The sequence below is a fragment of the Dromaius novaehollandiae genome, chromosome 18, assembly GCF_036370855.1.
Source record: "Dromaius novaehollandiae isolate bDroNov1 chromosome 18, bDroNov1.hap1, whole genome shotgun sequence".
Lineage (NCBI taxonomy): Eukaryota > Metazoa > Chordata > Aves > Casuariiformes > Dromaiidae > Dromaius > Dromaius novaehollandiae.
The window spans coordinates 9,503,678-9,527,388 of record NC_088115.1 but is presented as its reverse complement, the minus strand read 5'-3'; the positions used below and the strand labels follow the sequence as shown (position 1 = coordinate 9,527,388).

The following is a 23,711-nucleotide window of genomic DNA, read 5'->3' as shown; positions in this document are numbered from 1 at the left end:
TGCGGAGAGGGGCCGGAGCACACATGGCCCTGCGAGCCGAGCTGGCCTGGGGCGGGGGCGGATGGAGCGGAGCAGCACGGCTAGAGCTCCGGCTTGGCCCCGGGCTGCGGCTGCGGAGCCGTCCCGAGGCCCTCGCAACGCAGCGCCCCACCTCTCTCTCTGCCATCCGCGTGGTTCTTCTTCCTCTTTCCCCAACTGCTGTTTATTTCCATTTTGCACTGGTGCGACTACGCTCTGGTAGGTGACAAGACCCGCTCAAGCCGGGTGTCCCCTCCCCTTTGGGCCTGTTGGCTCTGCGCAAAGGGCCATGCAAGGACCGGAGGGAAGGCGATGGGTCCCTAGGTAAAAGCAAAGCAGCAGGAGCTGCGGGCTGTGGGGGACTGCGGGAACCGCGCCGGCCCAGCGACAGCACCGTCTCCCCGCGGCACGTCTCCCCAGCATCTGCCACCTCTGCAGTGCCCAGACGTCCCCATGCTGTGCCCTGCATGGGGGCACGAGCCTGGTGCCATCCCTGAGCAAGGTGGAGCTGGGTGTCCCCGACCCAGCGCTCGAGTGCTGCAGCCCGCTGGGCTCAGAGCCCTTGTCCCGCTACCCCGGGCTGGAGGACGGAGAACCAGACCCTGGGTTAGATACCTCCAGGTGGTCACGTCCCACTCAAAGCCTCTCGCTCTTTATTCTTGAACATAAAAACCACAGAGGATGAAATAACCGGGAGGGGGGCTGCTTTAGCGGCTCTAGGCTGGTCTCTCCACAACGAGCAGCCCCCACGCAGGTGCACAGATGTCACCCCCAGGCGCGGGCAGGCTGCGTCCCCCCCGGCCGCCGCGTCTGCCCTGGTCAGCAGCAGGTTGGAGCCTGGACCAGAGACGCTAGGCTTTAACCCCCTGATTTGTGGATGTTTCAAAAATGGCCCAAATCTGGAACTGTTCTGCTTTTGAGACCTCATGGCAGGGTGGGGAGAACAGTGAGTTTGAAGAGGGCGCTCGGCTGCGACACCAGCACAAGAGGCTGTGCAGAGACCGGCGGCACTCAGGGCACACGCGGGAAGCTGCTCCCTATTGCTCGGGAGCATCACACACACGAACAAGAGCCGTCCCCCGTGTCCCTTTAGGGACCCGCTCCCCAAAATGAGGGCTCACGCCAGCAATGCGGGAGCAGCAGGCTCCGACCGGAGTGCAGACCAAAGGGGCTCCCTGTCCCCAAAGCGGGCAGTGACAAGTCAAGGCCGGGCTCAGCAGCGCGGTGGAGACCAGGGAGAGGCGCAGCAGTGGCAGCAAAACCCCCCGGGACACCGCTTCTCACCGCGCCGCTCCCGCCTGCTTTATTAAACGGGGCTCTTACAGCATCTCCCCCAAACCCGTCTCCCCGGGCTGCCCCGGCTCTCGCCGAAGCCCCGGAGGGCAGGACGGGCCGAGGAGCGACCTCGGCTGCAGGGTCCTTGCACCAAGCCGGCTCCAGGAGCACCAACGTTGCCTCCAGGGAGTTGGAGGTCCCGATATTCCAGCCGTTGGAGAGACCGGGCAGAAAGCTTTTGCAGGGCAGAAAATAAGCCTGGAGAGCGGGAGAGGTTCATCGGATGCCTTTCCCTGCCTGGGATCGAGGGCCTGAGCGGGGACCGGCCGGCCACGCGTTGATGTAGATCGGCTGGGGATCCAGAGCAGAGCTTCTTGCGCTGGGGAAGGAAACCTCATGTCTCTTCTCTAAGTCCTAAAATGGGAGAGAAATGGGAAGACGCTTTCTGCCACAGGCCTGCTGGATCCCTGAAAGCCCACATCTCAACAACGTCCGTGCCCACGGGTTTTCTTGCTGCTGGCCTGAAGCAACTTGTTGAAGGCGAGGAGAAGGTGCAGGTGGGAGCAGGACCATGACCCCGGAGCAGACCAGACCCTCTTTGCCCCATCCGACTCGCCCGTCCCGCGGCGCTCCCCACCGAGGCCCCTGTACCTGGCGCATGGCCGGGCTGTTCTCATAGTCATCCTCGGGCGAGTCGAGCTCCTGCCTGGTGTTCGTGTAGAGGTTGGGGGGAGCGGCCGCCTGCCCCCAGCCCCTGGGGCCCTGCGGGAGACGCAGAGGGTCGGGGACGAAGGGGGACCGGCGGTGGCTCCTTCGCGCCCGGCCGCCCCCTCCATCCCGCGGTACCTGGTGGTCCTTGTTCCCCCTCCTCTCCGCGTCCCGGCCACCTGGGGGGATGGCAGAGGGAAACGGGTCACACCGGCACGGGGCTCCGCTTGCCCAGACGGGGCGTTTCTGGGGGAGCCGAGCCCTTCCCGGGGGTGCCCCCAGCACCCGGTCCCGGCCCCATGGGGTGCGCGGCCCACGGACAGCCCCGCATTTGAGAAGCTTAGAGCTGGGCTGACACGAGGAACCCTCCAGGGAGGAAGAGGAAGGGCCGGGCACGCGCTCTGGTGAGGAAGGGTGTGCCCGGGCCTGGGGGACGGGTTTGGGGAACCCCGCAGCCACCCCTCGGCTTTTACCGCTGCTCTTTGCTGGCGATGCCCTTCTCAGCCTGAGGCCGACAGCGATGCCCAGAACCAGCGCCACGGACGGCAGCAGGACCAAGACAGCCAGGCCTGGGGCGCTGGGAGGGCAGAAACGTCTGTTATTCCTCTGCCGGACACACCCCCCCGCCGACCCCCTGGGACGAAAGGAGGGGACCCGGCACCAGCACCAGGCGCCTTAACACCCAGGCTGCGCGAAGGGATTCGCACTCGAGGGCACGAGGCTCTGCAGGTGGGAAGGATGTCCCAGCAGGGAAATTTTCCAGCTCTTTTATATATATATAATACATAAAGAGTGACCAGCTTGGCAAATCCAGCTGGAAAGCCCTGTCTCCAAAGCCTTTCCTGCAGCTGTGCTTCTCTGGCAGGCTCCGGGATTTCTCCCAGGTTTCCTGGCCAGGAGGACGCACACACGCACGCGCGCAGCCCGGCCAACTCAGCAGGGACAAATTGCGCGGGGGGAGTCACCCTCCGCTCTCACGGACGGGACCCAGCACCCCGGGGCAGCCGGGCAGGGCTGCTGCGAGCCCAAAGGATGGGATGCAGGAACCCAACAGCATCAGCTCCGGCTCTCCCCAGAGATGCCCTCTCGGCCCCGAAACCCCGCGGGCCGGGCTGGGGCTGGGGCGCAGCCTCCTCGGGCTGCCGGCACCCGCGCGGGGGTCGTTCCCGCGCTCACCGGGCCCACGGGCTGCTGCTGTCGAGCGTGGAGGCAGTGCTCGCCGGCACCAGGGGATCCCACGGGGAGCTGGCAGCCGGCGTGGGCTCCTCCTGCCCCGGCGTGTGGAGGGGGTGCTCCGTCGTGTTGGGCGCTGCGGTAGAAACGTGGGAATTGAAGCGGAGTGGGACGCGTTGAGCAGCCGCGGTCTGCACCGAGGGCTGCGCCTGCCCCCGGCCTCACGGCTGCCGGACGGAGCGGGTGGCCCGGGACGAGCCCGCGCCGGCCTCACCTGGCAGGACGGACACGGCGACGCGCAGCATGGGGTCGTGCCACAGCAGCTGGACCCCGCACCAGTACGTGTCCCCGTCGCCCGCCGTCAGGTTCTCCATGGTCACCACGAACACGTGCCGAGCGCGGTCGTCCCGCAGCCGCACCCTGTCCCCCCTCGCCTCGTCCCCGCCGGCCGTCGTCTCCACGAGGACGGAGCAGCTGAGCCAGCTGCTGCCCCGGCACCAGTATTTCACAGCCCCCGCCAGCTCCGGCCTGTAGGCGCAGGGCACCGACACGGTGCCGCCCAGGGGCCCGCTGGCCTCCGCGGGGCCCGTCAGCGCCCGGCACCCTGCGAGGGACCGGGCGGTGTCGAGTGGCTGGTCCCTGCTGCCCCCGGGAAACGGCCCCCCCGGCGGCCCCGGAGCGCTCCGGCTGCCAGCCGGCAGGTCTGAGACAAGCCGCGGGGTGCAGAGCAAACCCCCCCCCAGGCTTTCCCAGGCTTGTTTTTTTTTCCCCAAAAAAGACAATTTGCCAGGCACGGCCCAGCTCTGCAGCAGAACCACCACCACCACCACCACCACCACCACCACCACCGCTGCTGCCCTTCCCTGAGGGCCAGCCCCCGCCGGACGCTGCTCCTGCCCCGAGCGCTGGTGTTTCTGGTGGAGGTGCCGGGAAAGATCACCCCCCCCCCCAGCTGTGCCGAAGTCTTTCTGAAATCAGTTCACGGCAGAGGGAGGATTGGGAAAGAAATACATCTGTGGTTTGTTACCGCTCACCACGTAGCGGCTGAGGAGTGCAAACGGGGGTCAGCACCAGGCTGGAAGCATTTTCTGCCTCTGATTTTGCCAGGAAAATGATGGCAGCCGGGCTCAGAGTGCACAGCGTCTCCCAAACTGCTGCTATGTCCCCGCAGCCGGGCACGGGGACGCTTTTAAACCCAGCCACCCACCACCCCGGCATCCACCCAGGTCCAAGCCCCAGCTCCGGCGGCTGGACCAGGACATGGATTTCAGGAGCTCTGAACTGCCCCGGTGACTCCTCATGTGTCCCCAATGCAACAAGATGCTGCTCTCACCTGGGAGGAGAAGCCAGGTCCAGAGCAGGAGCCCTTCCCGCATCCTGCCCCGCTCGCTGGCTCCGGCCGCCTCCGCCGCCAGCTGCATCTGCCGGGCTGGGTGCCCTCGGAGGGCTGCAGGGCCACCCAAACCCTGCAGCCGCTGGGCCGTGCCGCCCGCTTCCTGCCCTGCTTTCGCTTCCCCACGGGGGTGGGGGGCTGGCTGCCCCCCCCCCTCTTCCTCCGGCCCCGGGAAAGTGCTTGCCGTCGCTTTGCAGGGATGACCAGCACCAGCTGCTTGCTTTCCCACTTCTCCTCGCTGGATTTCTCTCCCAGCGGTGCCTCTGCTCTCCGTGCGTTGCCGCTCCTCGACCCTCCTCGCCGCAGCGCAGGGGTCCGGCAGAGCCGCCCGGGCGGGCTGCGGGGTCGGCAGACGCGTCGCGTCCCACGGCCGCCGTTGTGCTGCCAAAGGGCAGAAAAGGAGGAACTTTCCCCAAAAAGGAAAAGGGGAAGAGCAGCTGGGGGAATTCATGGCTGATTTTATGTGACGGCCACAAATTGCAACAGCGATGAACATAGGAAGCTTATTTGCATCTGCGCAATTGCTGGGCTGAGCACCGTGACCGAAGCAGGGCACTGCCGGGCGCAGGGAGCCCTTCCTGCAGCCCTCTCGCAGGGCCGGCGGCTCCGAGGCAGGGGCTCGGGCTCGGACGCACAGCGGGGAAGGCGCCTACGGAGCCATGTGCTGCCTGAGAGCTTCCCGGGACGGTCTGGTTACCCGAAATCGGTCAGAAGCTTTTCTTCAGATAGGCGTTCTGGGTAGAGATGCTAGGGGGAATTTTGCAAGTCGCCTCTGCGTTACACCATAAGATGAGACCTATGAGTTTCCCTTTCCCGGCCGGGTTTCGGGGCTGGGTTTCGGGGCACCCAGCTGCCGCCCAGCCGGGGGGCTGGAGCCCTGCCAGCACAGCCCGGGGCCGGCTCCTCCCCGCCGCGGGCTCCCTCCCGCGCGGACCTCCCAGCGCCGCTGCTGGGTCCGTTCAGAGCCCCTTCAGGGTCCTCCCATCCGCTTGGCATCAACGACATCTCCCGACTGTGGCTGCCCTATTTAATCTAGGGACTTTGCAGAACAATCTGTGCACTTCGGACTGTGCTTTCACGTGCTGCTTTGCCAACTTTGGTGCACTTCTGCTTCCGAGACACGGCTGAGCACAGCAACGACTAATGCTGCCTGGCTGGACGCGCGCTATCTGATCTCCCTCTTCCGCTGCCATCTCAGATAACCAGGATAAACCAAGAGCATTCCCAGATCTCCTGACTTAGCAAAGCCAGTAAAAGAGGGAGATTCTTGCAGTTTTTATTGTGGTGGAGGTTTTGCTTTGGCTTCTGCCTTAGGCTGGACTTCTTAGCCAGAAAAGCGCTGAAGAGCAGGGGTGAGTTACCGCAGTAAAAGTAAGAAAGCAAAATTTAAAAGACTCAGAGGATGAAATTCTGACGTCTCCTCAGCCCACAGGGAAGGAACGACTTCAGCTCGGCCCAGGTTTCCCCTGGGAAGCGTAACGTAGGCTGCCTAGGGAGCGACTGCGGGCAGCTGACGGGGTTGGGCTGCTGAGAGTGGGCTCAGGTGGAGGGAGGACAGTGAAACAGCAACTCCTGAGCTGGAGGTGAATCTTTCAGCTTTACAGCCACACTTCCCGAGGCAAATAGATAAGTAATTAAGCTGATCGGAGGCACAGTCTACCAGCAAACAGGCCAAACAATGAGGCTAAATTGCAGGTTCATTTAAAATTACTCATGCAGCTTGCAGGTCGTTTCCTCTTTGATTTCATTGCTCTGCCCTGATTTCAGCTGCTTGGCGCTTGCTAAGGGCTATAAATTGTTCGTTGGCTACAGGAAGCTCTGCTTGGGTCTGCGAGAGACTGGCAGAGAAAGTGGTTTTCTTCTGCAGGTGGGGAAAGGGAGCTATTGCTGTGCAGTTGGAGGGATATGCTCCAGGTGTCGGGCTGCTGGGCTCCAATAAAACTGCTGATAGCACTTATCTGTAATGGTCAGGTCCTCAAGAAGCATGAAGTGGTATAAGCTGCTGGAGGGGTGCCAGCCTGTGCTGGTAGAGCGCTGTGTTTGCTTCTCTCTGCGAGTGGTTGTCTTTTGCTAGTGATCTGTGCTGCCTGGAAAGGCTGCATTACGCTGGAAAGTATCATGACAGATTAGGAAAATTATCTTCCTCCTGAGTGCTGTTAAACCTGGAGGGCCAAGCGCGTCTCTGGTGTAACGCTGCCCACAGCAGGAAAGGCAAATGAGGTTCTCCTTCCTCCTTGCCCGACCTTTGCTCAGCAACAGCTGTCCATCGCTTTCCTTTACCACTCGGAAAAGGAGGGAAAAAAAACCATTACTGCAGATGAGAGCAGCCCGAGGATGTTCTCCTGGTCGTGAACCCCTTTGCTGTGGCAGGGATGTGCTGGGAATCCCCCTCCCCAGGTAAGAGGGCTGCAGCCTCGGAGCTGGCAGCACGTCAAGGGCTTCCTCTGTTCTTCGCTGGGGGAAACTGCCTGCTCCCAGGGCAGGTTTCTCCCACCAGCAGCACAGACCTGGCACAGCTTCAGTTTTTGGGCAGACCCACCTGATCCTGGCGGAGTGGGTCTCCGTGGTCTGTGCAACCCCTTGGCAGCACAGCCGGGATCGGTGTCAGTGCTCTTTCTGCACAAATGCTGGGGCAGGAGAAGGCTGAGCATGTCCTTGAGACGTGTTAGCATGAGGTCTCCATCTGCGTAGGGCTGATACAGCACTGAGACACCCATGGAAAGGCTTGTGTTGACTTTTGTTGGCTTTTTTTCCAAGGCTTTGGTGTATTTAGGAGAGTGAATCACCCTGGTTTTGTTGAAGTCAGTCTGGAGCTCGCTGCTCTCTTCCTTCAGGCCTCACCTGGCTCTGTGTGTGTCTGCGCATGCAGCCGCACTGTGTCGAACTGCAATGCCAGTCTCGTCACTAATAAATTATCTGATCCAGACACCGTGGGTCAAGATATCGCCTATTTTTGTGCTGCTGATCAGCTGCCAAGGCTTGAGACAAATGGGTGGCCTGAGCGTGGTTTGTCTGTAGGATGATTTGTGCTGGAGCTGGGTACAACTTCTTAGCCTTGGGTGAACCTGGAAGACCCCTGTCCCGCTTGTTTGTTCTTCCCCTTCTCTGGCTGCTGCTGCCAAGACTGCTCATCTGCCCGGGCGGAGCGGTCTCTGCTGCCGGAGGAATTAATGGGGAGATATAATTAGCGCTGTCAGACACAGGCAGTCAAACAGCAACCGGACGGGTGCAGATGGCTCGTGGGAACATGCTCTGCTCCTCTCGCTCGGGGCTGTCTGCTGATCTGGAAGGAGGCAACTGGAGACCGAAGCGTGTTTCTCCTAAATGAGCTTTTCAGATCCGTTTATTTCCAGTCTAATCAAAAGCACCAGATTACGCTAAAGGGAGTTGTAAATAAAGGATCTCAATGAGATGACTTGCCTCTAGGTTTAGGTATGGATTCCTCCTGTTTCTAAATACAGGGGCCCAACTGGGGTCTCCAAACGTGGTGGGTTTCAAAAGGGAGCTTGCCCTGGTAGCCAGGCGTGGATGAGCCCTGGGTTTTGTGGAAGAGCCGAAGCGGTGGCCTGGCCAGCACAAGCCACAGCCCCCTTGCTGGGGTGGCCTGGCGCTAACCCCCATGGCTGTGCTGCTCCCGGGGAGGCACGCTGGAGCCTTGCTGCCACGTCGGGGTGCCCCACTGTCTCCTGGGCTCGTGGTGGGAGCAGTGCCGGGCCGGCCAGCCCCCGTGCACGCTCGGGGCTGAGGGATCACCAGTGTGACTGGGAACTAGCTGGCTGCTAAGCGCAGCTCGGGTGGCGGAGGATCTGGCTCCGTGCTTTTGGCTTGGTGACTGACACAGCCCGGCAGCAGGAAGCCTCTCTCTTCCCGGGGCTGCCTTCCAAGCCCAGCCTGGCCGCGGCTTATTGATAACTTCAGCAATGGGAGGAAAGAAGCCCGACGTTTGCCGTGAGTGAGCAGGGAAGGCTCCGCGCGCCCTTGAGCAGGGCAGCGGTTGCCCAGCCGAGCCGGGAGCTCTCTGCAGAGCCGCACAGGGACCCTTTACAGCTGCAGCCCGACTGTGTCAGCCCGGGGAGGTGCAGAGAGAGATGGGGTGGGGGGACGTAATGGAGGCGGCTGCAAAGGGACAAGGCAGCTGTGCAGAAACTGCTGCCGGCTTTGCCCTCACAGAGGGGCAGCTCCCTGGACCCCGAGAGCCCTGAGGAGGAGGGCCGACAGCCGGCCGTGTGCCTTGGGCCCCGTCGCGGAGAATGTGGGTGGTGGGATGGAGCAGCTCCCGGGGCGGGGCGGGGGGGTCACTGCCCCCCACTCCAGCGCTGCTCGCAAAACCGCCGCGAAGCAAAATCCTGGGCGCAGGGAGCCCCCCGCCCCGGTGGCAGCACGTCCCTCCCCGCCCCCGGGCAGGGCGGCCCCCCCGCCCCCCCCCGCCGTGCCGGGGAGCCCTGCGAGCGGCGGCGGAGAGGGGCCGCGCTCCGCTCCGCTCTGCAGCGCCGCGCGGGGCCGAACCGGGCCGGGCCGCGCTCCGCCCCGCCCCGCCCCGCCGCGCCGTGCGGGACCCAACCGGGCCGCGCTCCGCAGCGCCGAACCGGGCCGGGCGCTGTCCGCGGTGCTGCAGGCAGCCGGGCCCCCCCCGGGCCGCAGCCGCCGGCGGGCAGAGCCGGCCCGTGCGCCCCGGCCATGGAGGCCGGCGGCGGCGCGGGGGGGGCCGGCTACGACGAGACTCTGCTGCACAAGGTAGGGGCCGAGCGGCGGCCGGGGCCGGGGTCCTGCCTGAACTTCCCCGCAAACTCCCTCCCTCTCGCGGCCGGGGCCGCCCGTCGCCCCCCTCGTCCCGGCGGAGCCGATCCCGCTGCCCGCAGCGCGCCGCGGCTGCGGCTTTTCCCCAGCGGCTGCCGGGGCTGCCCCCGATCCCGGCTGCCCCCTTCCCCGGCCCGGGCGCCCCGCGGGGCTCGGCCCCGGCTCCCCCCTTCCCCGGCCCGGGCGCCCCGCGGGGCTCGGCCCCGGCTGCCCCCTTCCCCGGCCCGGGCGCCCCGCGGGGCTCGGCCGCGGCTGGGGGCGGACGGCGGGACCGGGCGTGTTCGCACAGCCGCCCGGGCGGGAGGGCTGGGGAGCGGCCGGCCCCGCGGTGCAGCCCGCTGCCGAGGTGCAGCCGCTGCCGTGCGCGCCGCGGGGAGGGTCGGCCCGGGGGTCGGGGCCAGCTGCGCCCGGGGCTCCGCTCGCCAGCGCCGGCCTGAGAGCCGGGGCTTCCCTTCCGGGAAACAGCGGTGCCCCGAGAGACATCCACCCCTGCCCTCCTTAAATCCCCCTCTTCTGCCGGACCCCTGGCACTGCGTGAGGGCGGCCGTGGGCTGCCGCTGCCCTGGGCGGCTCCGGGGAGCCCGGGCTCCGCAGCCCCGGGCTGGGGGCTCTCCGGGAGCAGAACGTTCATCCCCGCGACTCCCGGAGCCCTGCTGGCGACGCTGATCTCCGCCACATCCACCCACCGGTGCTTCCTGCTGTCCCGACGCTGCCTTGCTGCAGCCCGGAGCGTGGCTGTGCGGGGACAAACACCCCCGGGGAGCAGGGGCGAGAGCAGGGGGGCCGGGGCAAGGGAAGGGATGGGGCTGAGTGAATCGCTCCCTTTGCAAATCCCAGTCTACTTTTCACCCTGAGATTCCCCTGCTTTAGGGAACAGCCCCAGTCTAGCAGGACAACATGCCCAGCCCTTCATTAGCAGAGAAATACCAATTACTAGCAACTTGTATTTCCCTTGTACACTAAATACGGAGGACATCTCCAGGGATGACTCGAGAAACTTTGATGCTTTACAGTCTTAACTCTCTCTTCTCCAGCAATGCGCGGCAGTTAAGGAACAGCACTGATGGGAATGCGTTTCCAGGCAGAACAGCTACTCGGGCGTATAACCATCCCAGTCCCATGTCCTCTGCCGCTTCCCTTGGTATTTTGCTGCTGTTTCTGGGAGGGCTTTTCATGCAGAAGCAAGCTAGCTCTCACTCCAGGGACATGAGGCAGCAAATAACTCACCAGACCTTGCTTCTGACTGAGGAATCACATTTCAGACCTGCTGAGAAATCCCAAGAGAGCTTAATGTGGTGGCAAAGGTTAAGTGATTCCTGGTTGGTGGCAAGACCCAGGCCTGGCAAAGGTATCAGCCAGGAGCAAATCCAAGTAGGCACAGCAGAGGTTTGATCTTGGCTGTTCCAGAAAAGTTTCAGTTGGTGCAAAATGACAAGTCCTGTTTTCAGGTGATTTAAGCCTTTGTTAAATCTTTTTTCCTCCTGTTGGAAGTTTGGATCCATTCAGCTGGAACAAGCTGGAAGCGACTGTGGGCTTGGGCATGGCAAAACGACGCCCGGGCTGGTGGGTCAGCACCAAGACGTCGCCGCTCAGGAAGGGCCGAGGCAGCATCTGAGCAGCCCTGGGGAGCGGTTTGGGAGCAGGGCAGGGAGAGCTCAGTTGTGCATATAGAGCAGGGAGATACAGATCTTGGCAAAACGCTCCTGAGAGACCAGGGGAGCAGGACTGCGAGGGGCCGAAAGGTGGCTGTGGCTTTGCTGGGCGAAATCCAAGTGCAGCACCTTGGCTGAGCTCTGTAGGCAGGTGTGTTTAGGTGCACGTATGCAGGTGTGTTTAGGTGCACGTACGCAATTTCCACAATTTTGCAACAAATTCTGCTGACCTGGGAGCAAATCTTTGCTCTGGGACTTCAGCAGCTCTTGGAGACCAGCATATGGGGGGTGACCTGTCCCCTGCCCGCGTTTCCCCACTGGGATTTTTCCCTGTCAGACTCCTAGCTGAATTTCAACTAGATCCATAATTTCCCAAATTTCAGCTCTCATCCAGCCATCGCGTGCGAAAGCTCAAAAATGAACTGGAAACGCAGCCTAACCCCCCCCCACGCTACCCCCGATCTCCTGCCGCTTGGCTGGCGGTGGAAGCGCAGCCGTCGCCTCCCTAAGCCGCCTTGACAGCCGTGCAAAGCCGCTCTTCTCCAGCCATGTTAGGGCAAATATCTTCCCGTTCTTTGCTCCCGAGCTGCCAGTGCAGGCCAGGGAGATCTGAGCATACAAACGGTGCGTATCGCTGCTTGCTTCGCCCTTGCTGCCCGTCGCTGTGCTGCGTCTCTGCAGCCCATGCCAAGGCAGCAGTGATTTTCGAGAGAGGCCGTTTGTCTAGGTCTGAGTTAGATAAAGCCCCCAGTCACAGTGCCGGGGAGGGATACTGGCTGTTTTGCTAACCTGGAGCTGGCAGACGGGTCTGCTTGGATTTTTAATGGCAAACTGTGCCCGCTCCTCTGTTCGGGCCGTGGAGAAGCGGACAAGCTGTCGGCCTAGGGGATGCGGGGTGAGCGGTGCCGTGGGGTTGCTCCCTCCTATGCAAAGCGCAGCGATGGCTTTCTCAGCCCCAAACTACCCACGTGTGCCTTAGCTTTGGTCCCGAGCATGTTTTAATGAAGCAGTTTTCTATTAGAGCCAAAGAATCATTTCCTTCAGCTGGAAACAGAAATTGCTTTGATTCCCCGACTGTGCCAGGGACCAAGAACGGTGCTTTGGGGCTGTCACCAAGCGCCTTTCCCTGCCTGGGCCAGGCTTCCCTCCAGACTGGGGGTGTACGAACGCCATCCCAGGGCTGGGCCCCGAGCACGTGGCACAGCTGTGTGTGCATGTGTGTGTGTGCACGCGTGTGTATATGTGTGTGTGCACACGTGTGTGCATGTGTGTGTGTGCACGCGTGTGTATGTGTGTGTGTGCACACGTGTGTGCATGTGTGTGTGTGCACGCGTGTGTACGTGTGTGTGCACGCTAGCAGAGCACCGCTCCACGTGGCAACTAACCACTGGAAGGAGCCTCCTCACGCTGGAGCTTTCCAGGTGGAAGAAAACCCCGGTGAAAACACCTGGGGAAAGGATGTGCCACTCGTCGTGCGGTGGGGACACGTGGAAGAGGGTGCTGGAAAGACGCAGGGCAGATACAGAGCTTCGTAGCTGGGAGTCTTTTCCCTGCTGTGACTCAGACATGCCCAGCCGGAGGGTTTGGTGGCTGGCTGGCCACATCCATCCCAGGGTGTGAGGGTTTTTTATTTATCTATTATTTTATTTCACGGAGGACCCGGGCGTGCGGCTCTGGGCAGAGCCGCGGCAGGGAGGGCTGTGGCTGCTCTCTGGGATGTTTCAGGCCAAATTTACTATTATTATTAAGTAATGAAGCAATTCCTGAGTTGTCTCTATTATAAATCCCAATTAAATTATTGAGAGGAGATTCAGCCTTTTACATGAGTTCTCTGCGAATCCTGGGCCCTGGGGGTTTCCCGGTGCTCGTTCCAGCTCGCTCTTCCCCCTCCATAATTAATGCTGTTTTCGGCATTCGCTGCTCCCGACAAGAGCGTTGCAGGTCGCAGCCGCCTTCGCTGCGGCCGTTTTACCCGGGAATGGTCTCTGCCCCCCAAAAAAGCAGCGCGGGGTTGCTGCGAGCCCCGGGATGACGAAGCCATGTGGGCGCTCCCGGCCTGGGAGGCTGTTCTCACCGTGCGAGTGACCTGGAAAAAATCCCGGCGTCTCGGTAGGAAGAGCGGGCGAATTCCCGGGAGCAGCTCTGGCGGCGGGTGGCTGCTGCGAGCGTGCACGCGTGCCGAGGCGCAGGGCTTCAGCCTCCCCACCGCCGGGCTCAGCGGGTCGGGGATTTTCCTCGGAGATCTGTGGGATTTGGGGTTTTTCCGAGGGGAAAATGCTGATTCACTGAAGCAAGTGTTTCGCTGAAGCGTGTCGGCTTTAACGGGCCCCGGGCAGGTTATGGCGCAACGATTGATGCAAGGCAGGATGCTGGTCCCCTGCCAGCCCGCGTCCTGCTTCAGCCGTGCTCCTCGGGCCCGTCAGCTTTTCGGTCTCAGCCGGTTCCTTCGGGGTTTACAGGACGCCGGGAGCTGCAGCATCCGGGTGCCGCGGCAGGCCAGGGACGGCTCCGGGTGCCCCAGGCAGAGCGTCGGGCTGGGTCTCACCTCTCCGAGGCGGTTTGGGTGCTTCGTTAAACGTGTCCCCGCAAGCTCATCCGAGCTGCGCTTCAACCCAGGCCCCGCACAGCGCCTAAAGCTGTGTTTTCTCTCGGCTGGGGTGAATTTCCCCATTGCATCGGGCTAAGAGCAGCCCTAGAGGTGCAGCCCTGGGGGACGCGGAGGGGGCAGCCGCCCTGGGGCTGGCTCGAGGCTCATAGGGGCTGTGGGCAACGGGAGCGCTGGTGACCCAGATGGACGGGGCCAAAGGCGTTTCTGCGAGCAAGGCTGCGATCAGTTAGCGGAGTGTTTATTTTGCCGTGTGTCCCTGGGTTCAAAGCGTCTGAAGGCAGAAGCGTTTGCACCCGCAGCTTTGCAAACCTCAGCCAGACACCGGCAGGGAGGGGGGTGTTTCTGATCTGCACCATCAGCCGCCCGCGGGGCTGAGATTTGGAGAAACACCCGTGAGCACCGAGCAGAAGGAAACGGTGCAGGGCAGAGCAGGAGCATCCTCGCTGCGGCCCCGGGCAGGCCGCTCGTCCCCTCTGCTCGGTTTGGTGCTCCCCGCGCGGGAGGGCAGCGGGACGCTGCAGCAGTCGCTCGGGGACAGGGAGCCGAGGGGCTCTGCGAGCACGGTGCCACGTCGCGCCAAGCGTCGTGCCCGGCGGGCGGCTGAGCCGCGAGTGCGCTGCGTTAATGCGCCGTGAAGACGGCACGGTGTCCCAGAAAGGCTCGTTGGGTTAATAATGTACCCGAGCGCCGTGGCGTTGTCCGGGTGCCTCAGCTGCAAGGGACGCCTGCTTTGCTAGATAGCTTTGGACCTGATCCAAAGCCGCCGGACTCCTCTCAAGCGGGTGTCGGATCGGAGCTGCGAAGGCCGAGGCCGCCTCTCGCCGGCCAAGTGCCCCCACGGCTCGGGGCAGCCTGCCAGAGCGTCCCCCCTCCCTGGCCTCTGCGACCGGCAGCGGTTCGGTGTCTTTTCCACCTTTGCACATTCAGGAGGACGTCGGCCATCGGCCTCGGCTCTGTTGCAGGGCTCGCGCCACGCGCTGCTTCCCGGGGCCGGCGGGACGGGCGCGGGGGCTCAGCCGGGGCCTGTTCGCTTACTTTAGAGATGTGGTTGTGGGTGGAAATCCCTCCCCGGGCAGGACCAAAGGTGACGGCGAAGGACAGGGCACAGCGGGACCAGCCATCTGGCCCCCGCGCGGGGAGCCAGCAGCCCGCGGTGGCAATCTGCTCCCGAGCAGGGGCGTGCGGCGGCACGGGGGACGAGTGCCGGGGCCCAGCTGTCCCCCCCCCCGGCTCCCTCGCGCCCTGACGCTTCCCTCGGTTCCTTGCAGACCATCCTGGTTGGAGACAGCGGCGTGGGGAAGACGTCCCTGCTCGTCCAGTTTGACCAGGGCAAGTTTATCCCAGGCTCCTTCTCTGCCACCGTGGGCATCGGATTCACGGTAAGAGCCAAATCTAGCTGCCCTCGCTCGGTTTGGGGAGTGGTTTGTTTGGGTAAGTGGTGCTAAGTGTAAAAAAGTGGGAAAGTTGGATTTGGTGCTGCAGGAAAAGTAGTGTAGGAAGTGCCGTGACCTCTTGGAAGTCACCTGTGGGGCAGCCGGGAGCGTTTGAGTGCTGCACGGTAACGGGATGAGCCATGGGAAACGCTGAGCGTGGGGACGGTCCAGCCTGCATCCCGCCCGCGGCTCCACGCGATTTCCTGGCTGGAGCCCGGATGCATAAATTATAAATTCCCCGGCTCGGTCTGTGGCACGGTGACAAGACTGGAAATACAGGTTCCAGTTTCGGCATCTCCTGAGGGGCACAGGAAGGTCACGGCCGGAGCAGGGGAGAGCGGGGCATCCCGGCCGTCTGCATCCCGCGAGCCCGGAGCCCGGCACGCCTGCACACCGCAGCGGAGCCGGCATCGCGCCGAGCCGGACGGGACTTGCCCGGACAACGGGCCGGCTCTCGGGGAAAATCCGTGGGAGGGGGCACGAGGGTCCTGCTGGCGGTGCCTGGGTGGGTTTAGCGGGGTGCATTTTGGGGTGATGCCGCGGTCCCGCTGGAGCATCCAGGGAGGCCCCGGGGGCGTCCAGGCTTCCGGGCCGGAAAGAGGAGCCGGGCGAGCGGAGGCGGCGACCGCGGGCGCCGGGTGCATCAGCCTGCCTCGGCTTTCGGTTTCCGGCTAACGGCAGCCGCCGCTTCTCCTTTCGTGCTGCTCTGAGACTTGGCGCAAGCGCGGGCTGGGGCCCAGCTCGGCCGACGGTTCGTGGCACGAACCCTCCGACCGGGGTCCCGGGCAGCGGCCGGCTGCCGCCGCGAGCCGCCCCGTGTCCCCGCAGCTCGGGGGGCTCTGCCCGGCCGGCGCTCGCCCCGGGGTCGGGGGTAGCCCCCGAGTGGGGCCGGCGGCCCCTCGCTGCCCGGGGGGCCCCATCGACGCGCTGTCGGGGTCCGGGGGGGCCGCCCCTTCCCCCCCCCTCGCGGGGGGGCTGCGCCGGGGCGCCGGCTCGCGGGTGGCATTGGCCGAAGAGGAGGAGGAGGAGGAGGAGGAGGAGGAAGGCGGGCCGGGTGGGGCCGCGGCTCCCGCTGGCCCCGCGGCGCCGGCACTCGGCGGCTCCGCTCCGCTGCGCCATGAGCGGCCCCGGCGGGGCGGCGACCCTCGAGGCCCCCCCGACGGGCCCCGGGGCCGCTAAGGAGAGCTCCGGGCCCCCCCCGACGGGCCCCGGGGCCGCTAAGGAGAGCTCCGGGCCCCCCGCGACGGGCACCGGGGACGCTCCGGCGGACACCGGGGCCCCGGCGGTCCCTCATCACCGCGCCCCGTCGCCGCCGCAGGACTACGAGCTGGCCGGCAAGGTGGGGGGCGTCGGGGGGTCCCCCCAGGCCTGCGGGGGGGGGGAGCGGGGATGGAGCCCCGCAGCCCTTCTAGGGGAGGCCGCGGCCCGGCCCGGGGGGGCCCCGGGAGGCGCCCAGAGGATGGGGGTGGAAGGCATCCCTGCCCCGGGGGGGTCCTTGCCTCAGGGCCATCCCTGCTCTGCGGGTGGGGGGGGTCCTTGCCCTGGAGGAGGTGGGGATGGAGGTGCCAGCGCCGGCAGATGTGGGGATGGGGTGGGGGGATCCCTGTCCCCGGGGGGGTCCGTGCCCCAGGGGAGATGAGGGTGTGGGCCCTTGCTGCGAGATAGGTGGGGATGGGTTGATCCCTGCCCTGGGGGGGGTCTTTGCCCCGGGAAAGGTGGGATCCCTGCCCCAGGGGAGATGGGGAGGGGGGTCCCTGTCCTGGCAGAGGTGGGGATGGGGCTTCCTGCCGTGGGGGTCCAGCTAGAGAAGCAGGAGGTCTTGGGTCTCAGCTTAATGGGTGTTGGGACCCCCCCGCCCAGGAAAGCCAGCCCGTATTCCCACCCCTCACCGGGGCACCACGGGGCTCGTCCCCGGGAGGTGCGCGGCAGCGTGCCCGCTCGTCCCGGAGGCGTCCAGGTGCTCGCCGTGGCCCCCGCCTGGCCCCACCGCTGGGGGGGCTGCGCGAGGCTTCCCGCCTGCCTTCCGCTTTCCTAGCATCTGCTGGTCCTTCTGCTCCCGCGTCTCCATCCTCTTCTCTGGCTCCTTTCGAGGGTAGCATCCCGGGACGGATCCCACCAGCCAGGGGAATTTCTCGGGAGCAAGGGCGTTTTCAGGCTCTGTGCCGGTAGCGGGGCCATTTCCGTGCCACCCTTGCCGATCTCCGCGAGGATGCACGGGGCTCGCCGCGGGAGCGGGCCGCTGGGCTGAGGCCTGTTTGCTTTGCGGGAGTGGAAGCCGCCCCGTGTTTGCTTTGGTGCCTGCCGTGGGCAGCGCCCGGGCAAGGGAGAGGGCAGAGCCCCGCAGGCGGCGGCGGGTTCGCTCCCGTGGCGGCCGTGCCGGGTGCCCCGGGCTGGGCGATGGCCCGTGCCGAGGTCGGCGTGACGTGGCTGGGGACGTAGCTCCGGCTCTCCGGGAAATCTGGGTTGGGGCTGCTGGGGCTGCACAAAGCAGCCTGATAGGGACGTGGGGCAGAAAGCTGGTTCATGCAGAGGGGAGCCTGCCACCTTCTCTGCACCGCTGCCCCCAGGGTCAGGAGACAGCTCCTACCTGCTGCGGGACCTTCCTTGCTCCTTGTTGTTCCACCTTCTCTCTTTCCTTTGCTCTTTCCCCCTCTCCGTTGCTGCAAGCGTCTCCTCTCGCCCTTGGCTGGCTGCTTGCCTGCACTGTCCGGGCTCTCCGACCCCCCTCGCAGCGGGGCCAGCTCCCGGGGGGCTCCCCGGGGATGACGGGGAGCTGCGGGGGGGCCCCGGGGGGCCGTCGCGCTGCGCTGCCCATCCCGCCGCCCACGACCCCGGTGCCTGCGCCCGCCTTGCAGGTGATGTTACTGGGAGACTCAGGCGTGGGCAAGACCTGCTTCCTGACCCGCTTCAAGGACGGGGTCTTCCTCTCCGGGACCTTCATAGCCACCGTGGGCATAGATTTCCGGGTGAGACCGCCGCGGCTCCCAGGGGTGCTGCCAGCCTCGCGGCCCCGGTGACGGTGGCGCAGGCAGCCCGGGCGGCTCGGTGCCTGGCATCGCCCCCGCTGCCCTGCCGGACATGGGCCATGCGGCTGCGCGGATGAAGCTCCGACGGTCCGACCTGTCCCTGGGAGAGCTGGACTGGCAATTACAGCTGCGAGCTGCTCGCCTTTAGATCAGCTCTCTCCTTTAAATTAGCCTCTTTCCTTTAGATTAGCCCACAGCCCCGGTGTAGCGCGTCCTACCCCCCTGAGCAGGAAGCTGTTCTCGGCAAATCCAGGCTTGTTAAGGTCATAAAATCCCATTGAAACCCCCCTGCTGCTCTCTGTTTACCCGATTTTAGCTGCACTGTCTCTCTGGGGGACACGTCGGTTAAACCGGTTGGCTTCTCACAGGAAGAGCTGGTTGCACCATGAATTACAGTAGCGTTTCGGCAGGCTCGACATCGTGGCGGGGGATCAGCGCCCGCGGGGCGCGTTGGCCGGGGGCTGGCTGCCCTGTGCTGAACACCGTCTGCAGGGGACGGCGCGGCCTTTTGAGCCCGAGCTGCCGCTTTTGGGGTTTTCTGGCCATCTCCGCTGCCTGCTCTGTGCTGGGGGGAGGAGGTGGGAGCAGGGCGAGGGGTGCTGTGCAGCCGGGGCTCGGGGGCAGACGGAGGTGGATTCATTTTCAAGAGGTCTCATAGCCTGTTCTTCCAATAAATCCATGAAAGAAGGAAAACCTGCCACTTCCCAGCAGCTTGGCTCCCGCCGGCCCAACGTCGGTGGCCTCAGGAGCGTTTTCAGCTTGTCCCTACCCACTCTGCTTAGCACAAGCGTCCCGTAAATCAGCTGGCCTCTTTCTCTTAGGAGGTAACTTCCAGAGCATCCTAAGACACCTTCTCGTTTTATCCATCCCATTTTCTGAGCTAACCCTCACATTTCACATGGACTGAATTTCTATTTCAAATCATTCCTGACAACCAAATTATTTATACAAGTCTTCCATTTTCATATAGTCCCTCCAAGCACCGTTATTTAAAAGTCTTAAAACACCCCTCAAGCAGCTCGTGCTTTTCTCTGTACTGGCCTTTGGAGGGAGCAGCTCGGCACGGCGACTGCTCAGCCCTTCCCGGGTAACTGCGTTCCCCTAATGCCCGTCGCCTGCCGATGCCGATGCCGATGCCGATGCCGATGCCTCTCCGCGTCCCCAGCCCAGCCGCAGGCTCCAGCGACGCCGGCGTGTGGGACACAAGCTGCCGGCAGTGCCCGTAGCCCGGGTTTCCTCGCTGAGAGCCGTAGATATGTGCTCCTCGCAGCCCCGTGTCGTAGTGCTTGCAACCACGCTTTCCGAGAGAAGGTCTCGTTTCAAGCCTCTCAGGCACAGACCAGGCTTGCACAGTGGAAGGGGGCCGTGAGCTGGACAACCAGCATCTCCGTAGGTGTCACCGAGGTGTCACTCTTAGCGTCCAAAGGCCTTAAATTGCTGAAAGTGGCCAGAACTGTTAGTGCAGCTGTTGGTCCCTTCGGCGCAGGCTCGGACCGGAGGTCTCCGTGCGGAGGTGGGGGCTTCTTTGCTGACGTGGTGTCTGTCGCCTCCCCCAGCTTGCGTTAAAGCCTGGTATCGGGTGTTTCATCCCGGGGGCAGATCCCTGTCGTCAGTGCTAGACGTACTGCTTTTTAAGCAGAATGGAAATGGAGTGGGAAGCTTTTCTCTGTGCGCTCAAAGCTGCCTCGCGCGGGCTGCCTGTGCCCGGCTCCGCCGGCGCCTGGGGCTCGTCCCTGGGCAGCAGCAATCCTGCAGCGTGCCCCGCTCGGCTGCCGCACTTCTGGTGGGGTCTTCTCCAAGCGCCTGGGCTGGAAAACCACTACGGATTCCTCCTGACATCCAGCAAAGGCACAAGCGAGCTCTGTGCTGGGCAAACACCATAAAAGCACGCAACGGTTTTATTAGTGAACAGGCGTTTGCATCTAGCTGGTGCAAAGCCTCCCCCCTTCCCTGGCTCGGCTCAGCTCGGCCCCCGGGGCCGCGGCGAGCACGGGGTGTGCTCCCCCCTGACGGGCGCCGTTGCCTTCTCTTTCGCAGAACAAGGTGGTGGCCGTGGACGGCGTCAAAGTGAAGCTGCAGGTGAGTTGGGGAGCGGGCGAGCTGCTCGTAGCCAAGCTGCCCAAAACCCCACTGCCCCCCCAGGGAGCGGGGGCTTTCCCTCACCCTCCTTGGGGCGGTTCCTCGGCAGATCTGGGACACGGCGGGACAGGAGCGCTTCCGCAGCGTCACCCACGCCTACTACAGGGACGCCCAAGGTGGGTCGGGGGCCACGGGACCCGCCGGAGCTTTTCCCGTGCCGGAGCGGTCGCGGCAATCCCCGCTGCCTCTCTGCCCTTGCAGCCTTGCTCCTGCTCTACGATATCACCAGCCGGCTCTCCTTCGACAACATCCGCGTGAGTACCCGGTGCTCCTGGAGCCCGGCGCGGGCCGGAGCGCGGTTCTCCCGGGGGCCGGGGGCAGCCGGGTGCCGCTCGCCCCACGCCGCCCGGCCTCCACCCCACGCCGCCCGGCCTCCCCCGGCAGGCCTGGCTCACGGAGATCCACGAGTACGCCCAGAAGGACGTGGTCATCATGCTGCTGGGCAATAAGGTGCGTGCGGCGCCAGGCCCCCTCCTTCGCTCCGCTGTCCCCGCCCCGGCCCCGTGCACGTTGCTCGTGCTGCTCTCCGGGCTCACCAGGCCCAGATGTGCCGCAGAGGTGGGGGGGGCTGCGGGGGGGCAGGTGTCCCCGGCTGCCAGTGGGGGGCAGCACGGAGCCGAGGTGCCCCCGGGTGCTGGGCTCTCCCTGCGTCCGGGTGCTACGGGATGCCCCTGGGGCTGGATGCCCAACCAGGTCCTGGATGCCCAACCATGTCCTGGATGCCCAACCTGGTCCTTGATGCCTCCCCCCAGATCCCGGATGCCCCCGGGTCCCTGGTGCTCAACTGGGTACCAGGTGCTTTCCAGGCCCCAGGTTCTCCCTGAGGTCCCCGATGTCCCCCTGGTCCCCAGAGCCCCCAGATGTCCCTCTGGGTCCTGGATGCCCCTGGGTCTCTGGTGCCCAACTGGGTACCAGATGCATCCCAGGCGCCAGGTTCTCCCCCAAGGTCCCCGAGGCCCCTCTGGTCCCCAAAGCCCCCAGGTGCCAGGTGTCCCTCCAGGTCCTGGATGCCCCCAGGTCCCTGGTGCCCAGCTGGGTACCAGATGTATCCCAGGCCCCAGGTTCTCCCCTGAGGTCCCCAAAGCGCCCAGGTACCAGGTGCCCCTCTAGGTCCTGGATGCTGCCAGGTCCCAGATGCCCAGCAGGACACTGGATTCTCCCCTGGGCACGGATGTTCCTGGGTCCCCCCCATGCACCGAAGGCCACCAGGCTGCCGGGCAGTGACGCTTTCTCCCCCGGCAGGCCGACGTGAGCGGCGAGAGGGCCGTCAGGACGGAGGACGGAGCCTCGCTGGCCAGGGTGAGCTGTGCCTCCCCCTGCCACCCCGAGCCTCCCCTTGCCCAGCTCGGGCGCTGACGGTGCCCGCGCCCCGGCAGGAGTACGGCGTGCCCTTCATGGAGACCAGCGCCAAGACGGGCATGAACGTGGAGCTGGCCTTCCTGGCCGTCGCCAAGTGAGTGAGCGGGGCGGGAGGCGGGGGTCCCGCCGCGGGGCCGGGGGGCTGCGGGCCGGGGTGACGCGGCCCCGCCGCCCGCCCCAGGGAGCTCAAGCAGCGAGCGGCGCGGCAGCCGGACGAGCCCCGCTTCCAGATCCACGACTACGTCGAGGCGCAGAAGGAGAAGCCCGGCTGCTGCGCCTTCGCCTGAGGGTGCCGGTGCCGGTGCCGGGGCCGGACCCAGACCCAGCCACGGAGGAGAGCACACACGTAGGGATGCCCTGGCCGACGGCGGCTGGGGACCGCAGCAGATCCAGCAAGGGCAGCAAGGCTGGCGGCCGGATCCTGCTGCGGCAGAGCCTGGGGCTCCCCGCGTGCCACTGCGGGAAGGACCGGCTGCCGGCACGGAGCTGGATGCGGGCACGAGGGGGACCCCAAGGAGAGCCTGGTCCTGTCCCTGCCCGCAAGCTCAGCCGGGAGGACGCTGGGAGCTCGGCCCCCCGCTCGGCCCCCTCCGACCTGCCCATCGCCGCCTCCGGCAGCGGAGGGAGCAGGGGCCGTGCAGCCGGGTCCCTCTCCCATGGCTCTGCTCCCTCAGGCGTCCTCGTCCCGCGGTGCGGGTGAGCCTGCGGGGTCCCTCGTGCCTGGGAGGTCCCTCCTGCACGCGCTCGGGGCTCTGCCAGGCCACGGCGGCTCGCTGCGGTGCTCCCCGACCTCCGGTTCGGGTCCCTCCCTCGGGCTTTGCCCGAACCGGCGTGGTGCCAGCCCTGGTCTGGTGAGAGGAGCCGGAGCACCCTGTTCCCGTGGGATTTCCCGGTCCTTTGGTCCCCACTGTGCTCCTTCCAGATGAAACCGGGGAGCTGTCGATTCCCGCTTCAGCTCTGGGGTTTGGGGCCAAGTGAAGGAGGTAACAGGAGACCTTCTAAACTCCCAGCCCCAAACTGAGGTTTTCTCCTACTGCTGTGCATGTAATGCAGATCTTTCTTCCTGCCACTGGCAAATAGCAGATTAAACCCACTCTCTAAAGAGCAGATGCCTGAGATGCTTCCGCCGGCCAGCACGGGTGTACGTGCTTCACGGAGCTGGGGGGGACCCGGGGAGCAGGTCTTAGGCCCTGCGATACCTCACTTTTCCTTCAGCATCCAGCCTCGCTCCGGCATCTCCGGCACGTCGCCTGCCCGCACCCCGCGTCAGCACGGAGGCAGGATGCTCCTGGGGGAGAAAACGGCACGAGATGCTGCTTATGCGGTTGCACAGCTCAGGGCCGCTGCTCGCAGCAGATGCGGAGGGGCCGCCCCGACCGGCCACCGCTGCGCGCGGGAGCCCCGGGGTGACGCACGGCTCCAGCACCACCGTCCCACGGGCACCGTCCCCGGCCAGAGCCCCCGGGGCCGCCCGTGCCTCCGCTCCGCTCACGGGTCTCTCTGCGAGTTTGCAGAATTAAAGCTCAGTGTTTGGGAGCGCTGGCATCCGCCTGTTTTTCCGTGCGTGAGAACGCGCTGACCCCGGGCCGCGCCGTGGGAGGCTGCCGGGGCGGCGCGGCGCTGCGCTGCGGTGGGGGACCGGGCCGGTGCCGGGGGAGCGCCGCGGCCCCCTCCTCCTCGCCGGAGCTTACGCTGCAGATTTCAGGCGGTCCAAAGGTGAGAGGGGAAGAGTAAACACGGCCTGTTAAATTAAAACCAACCTCCTCCCCTGCCGGTCGTGTGGAGCGGAGTCCAGCATTCCCCGAATAACTCCCGCTTCCCACCAAGGGCATTGCTGCCGCAGCTCGGCTGAAGTCTGCAGAAACGCCGCGCGGCTTCCACACAAGCAGACCTCGGCTCTTTTCTGCTTTCCACCCTCCAGCTCGAGCTCTCCGAACGCCGCGAAGAGCCTGGGCAGGAGGATGAGGCCGGGTAGGAGCAGGGCCGCCCGCATCCTGCCTTCTCGTGGGTGCTGCCGGGGCCCGGCCCCGCAGCGGCTCTGCCCGTTTCCTTCCATGCTGCATTTCTTCCTTATCGCGGTCCTGCACCAAAACCAGCCTCGCTAGGACTGGGTTTTGTTTCCTGGCGCAG

At 64.9% G+C, this 23,711-nt stretch overlaps 2 protein-coding genes across 7 annotated transcripts; one reads left to right on the top strand and one right to left on the bottom strand.

Moving 5' to 3' along the window:
* Positions 1–671: 671 nt before the first annotated feature.
* LOC112982478 (CMRF35-like molecule 7) lies at positions 672–4,615 on the bottom strand. The gene is made up of 7 exons (XM_064522640.1): positions 4,508–4,615; positions 3,449–3,778; positions 3,178–3,310; positions 2,475–2,578; positions 2,140–2,180; positions 1,945–2,055; positions 672–1,707 (listed from the first exon to the last, which is right to left on the bottom strand). The coding sequence occupies exons 1-7, from the start codon at positions 4,593–4,595 to the stop codon at positions 1,570–1,572; spliced, it is 945 nt and encodes a 314-aa protein (XP_064378710.1). The 5' UTR covers positions 4,596–4,615; the 3' UTR covers positions 672–1,569.
* A 4,544-nt stretch (positions 4,616–9,159) lies between these two features.
* Positions 9,160–23,117, top strand: RAB37 (RAB37, member RAS oncogene family). 6 transcript variants are annotated; one of them, XM_064522637.1, is made up of 10 exons: positions 9,160–9,301; positions 14,893–15,003; positions 17,913–18,023; positions 20,121–20,162; positions 20,272–20,338; positions 20,424–20,476; positions 20,607–20,672; positions 21,465–21,521; positions 21,599–21,675; positions 21,763–23,117. In XM_064522637.1, the coding sequence occupies exons 1-10, from the start codon at positions 9,245–9,247 to the stop codon at positions 21,866–21,868; spliced, it is 747 nt and encodes a 248-aa protein (XP_064378707.1). In that variant the 5' UTR covers positions 9,160–9,244; the 3' UTR covers positions 21,869–23,117. The 6 variants fall into 6 exon arrangements, with proteins under 6 accessions (XP_064378707.1, XP_064378709.1, XP_025954936.1 ...); XM_026099151.2 differs by lacking the exon at positions 9,160–9,301 and adding an exon at positions 14,562–14,708; XM_064522639.1 differs by lacking the exon at positions 17,913–18,023 and having other exon boundaries at positions 9,169–9,301.
* The last annotated feature ends 594 nt before the right edge of the window (positions 23,118–23,711 follow it).

Bases quoted from the DNA above. Each gene is read 5' to 3' on its own strand.
- RAB37 (XM_026099153.2), top strand. From the start codon at position 16,175: ATGAGCGGCCCCGGCGGGGCGGCGACCCTCGAGGCCCCCCCGACGGGC. The intron at 20,163-20,271 runs GTGAGTTGGGGA...GTTCCTCGGCAG, and splicing joins GCGTCAAAGTGAAGCTGCAG to ATCTGGGACACGGCGGGACA. The intron at 21,676-21,762 runs GTGAGTGAGCGG...CGCCCGCCCCAG, and splicing joins GCCTTCCTGGCCGTCGCCAA to GGAGCTCAAGCAGCGAGCGG.
- LOC112982478 (XM_064522640.1), bottom strand. From the start codon at position 4,595: ATGCAGCTGGCGGCGGAGGCGGCCGGAGCCAGCGAGCGGGGCAGGATG. The intron at 3,311-3,448 runs GTGAGGCCGGCG...TTTCTACCGCAG, and splicing joins CGCCGTGTCCGTCCTGCCAG to CGCCCAACACGACGGAGCAC. The intron at 2,579-3,177 runs GTGAGCGCGGGA...CTGCCCTCCCAG, and splicing joins AGCAGCAGCCCGTGGGCCCG to CGCCCCAGGCCTGGCTGTCT.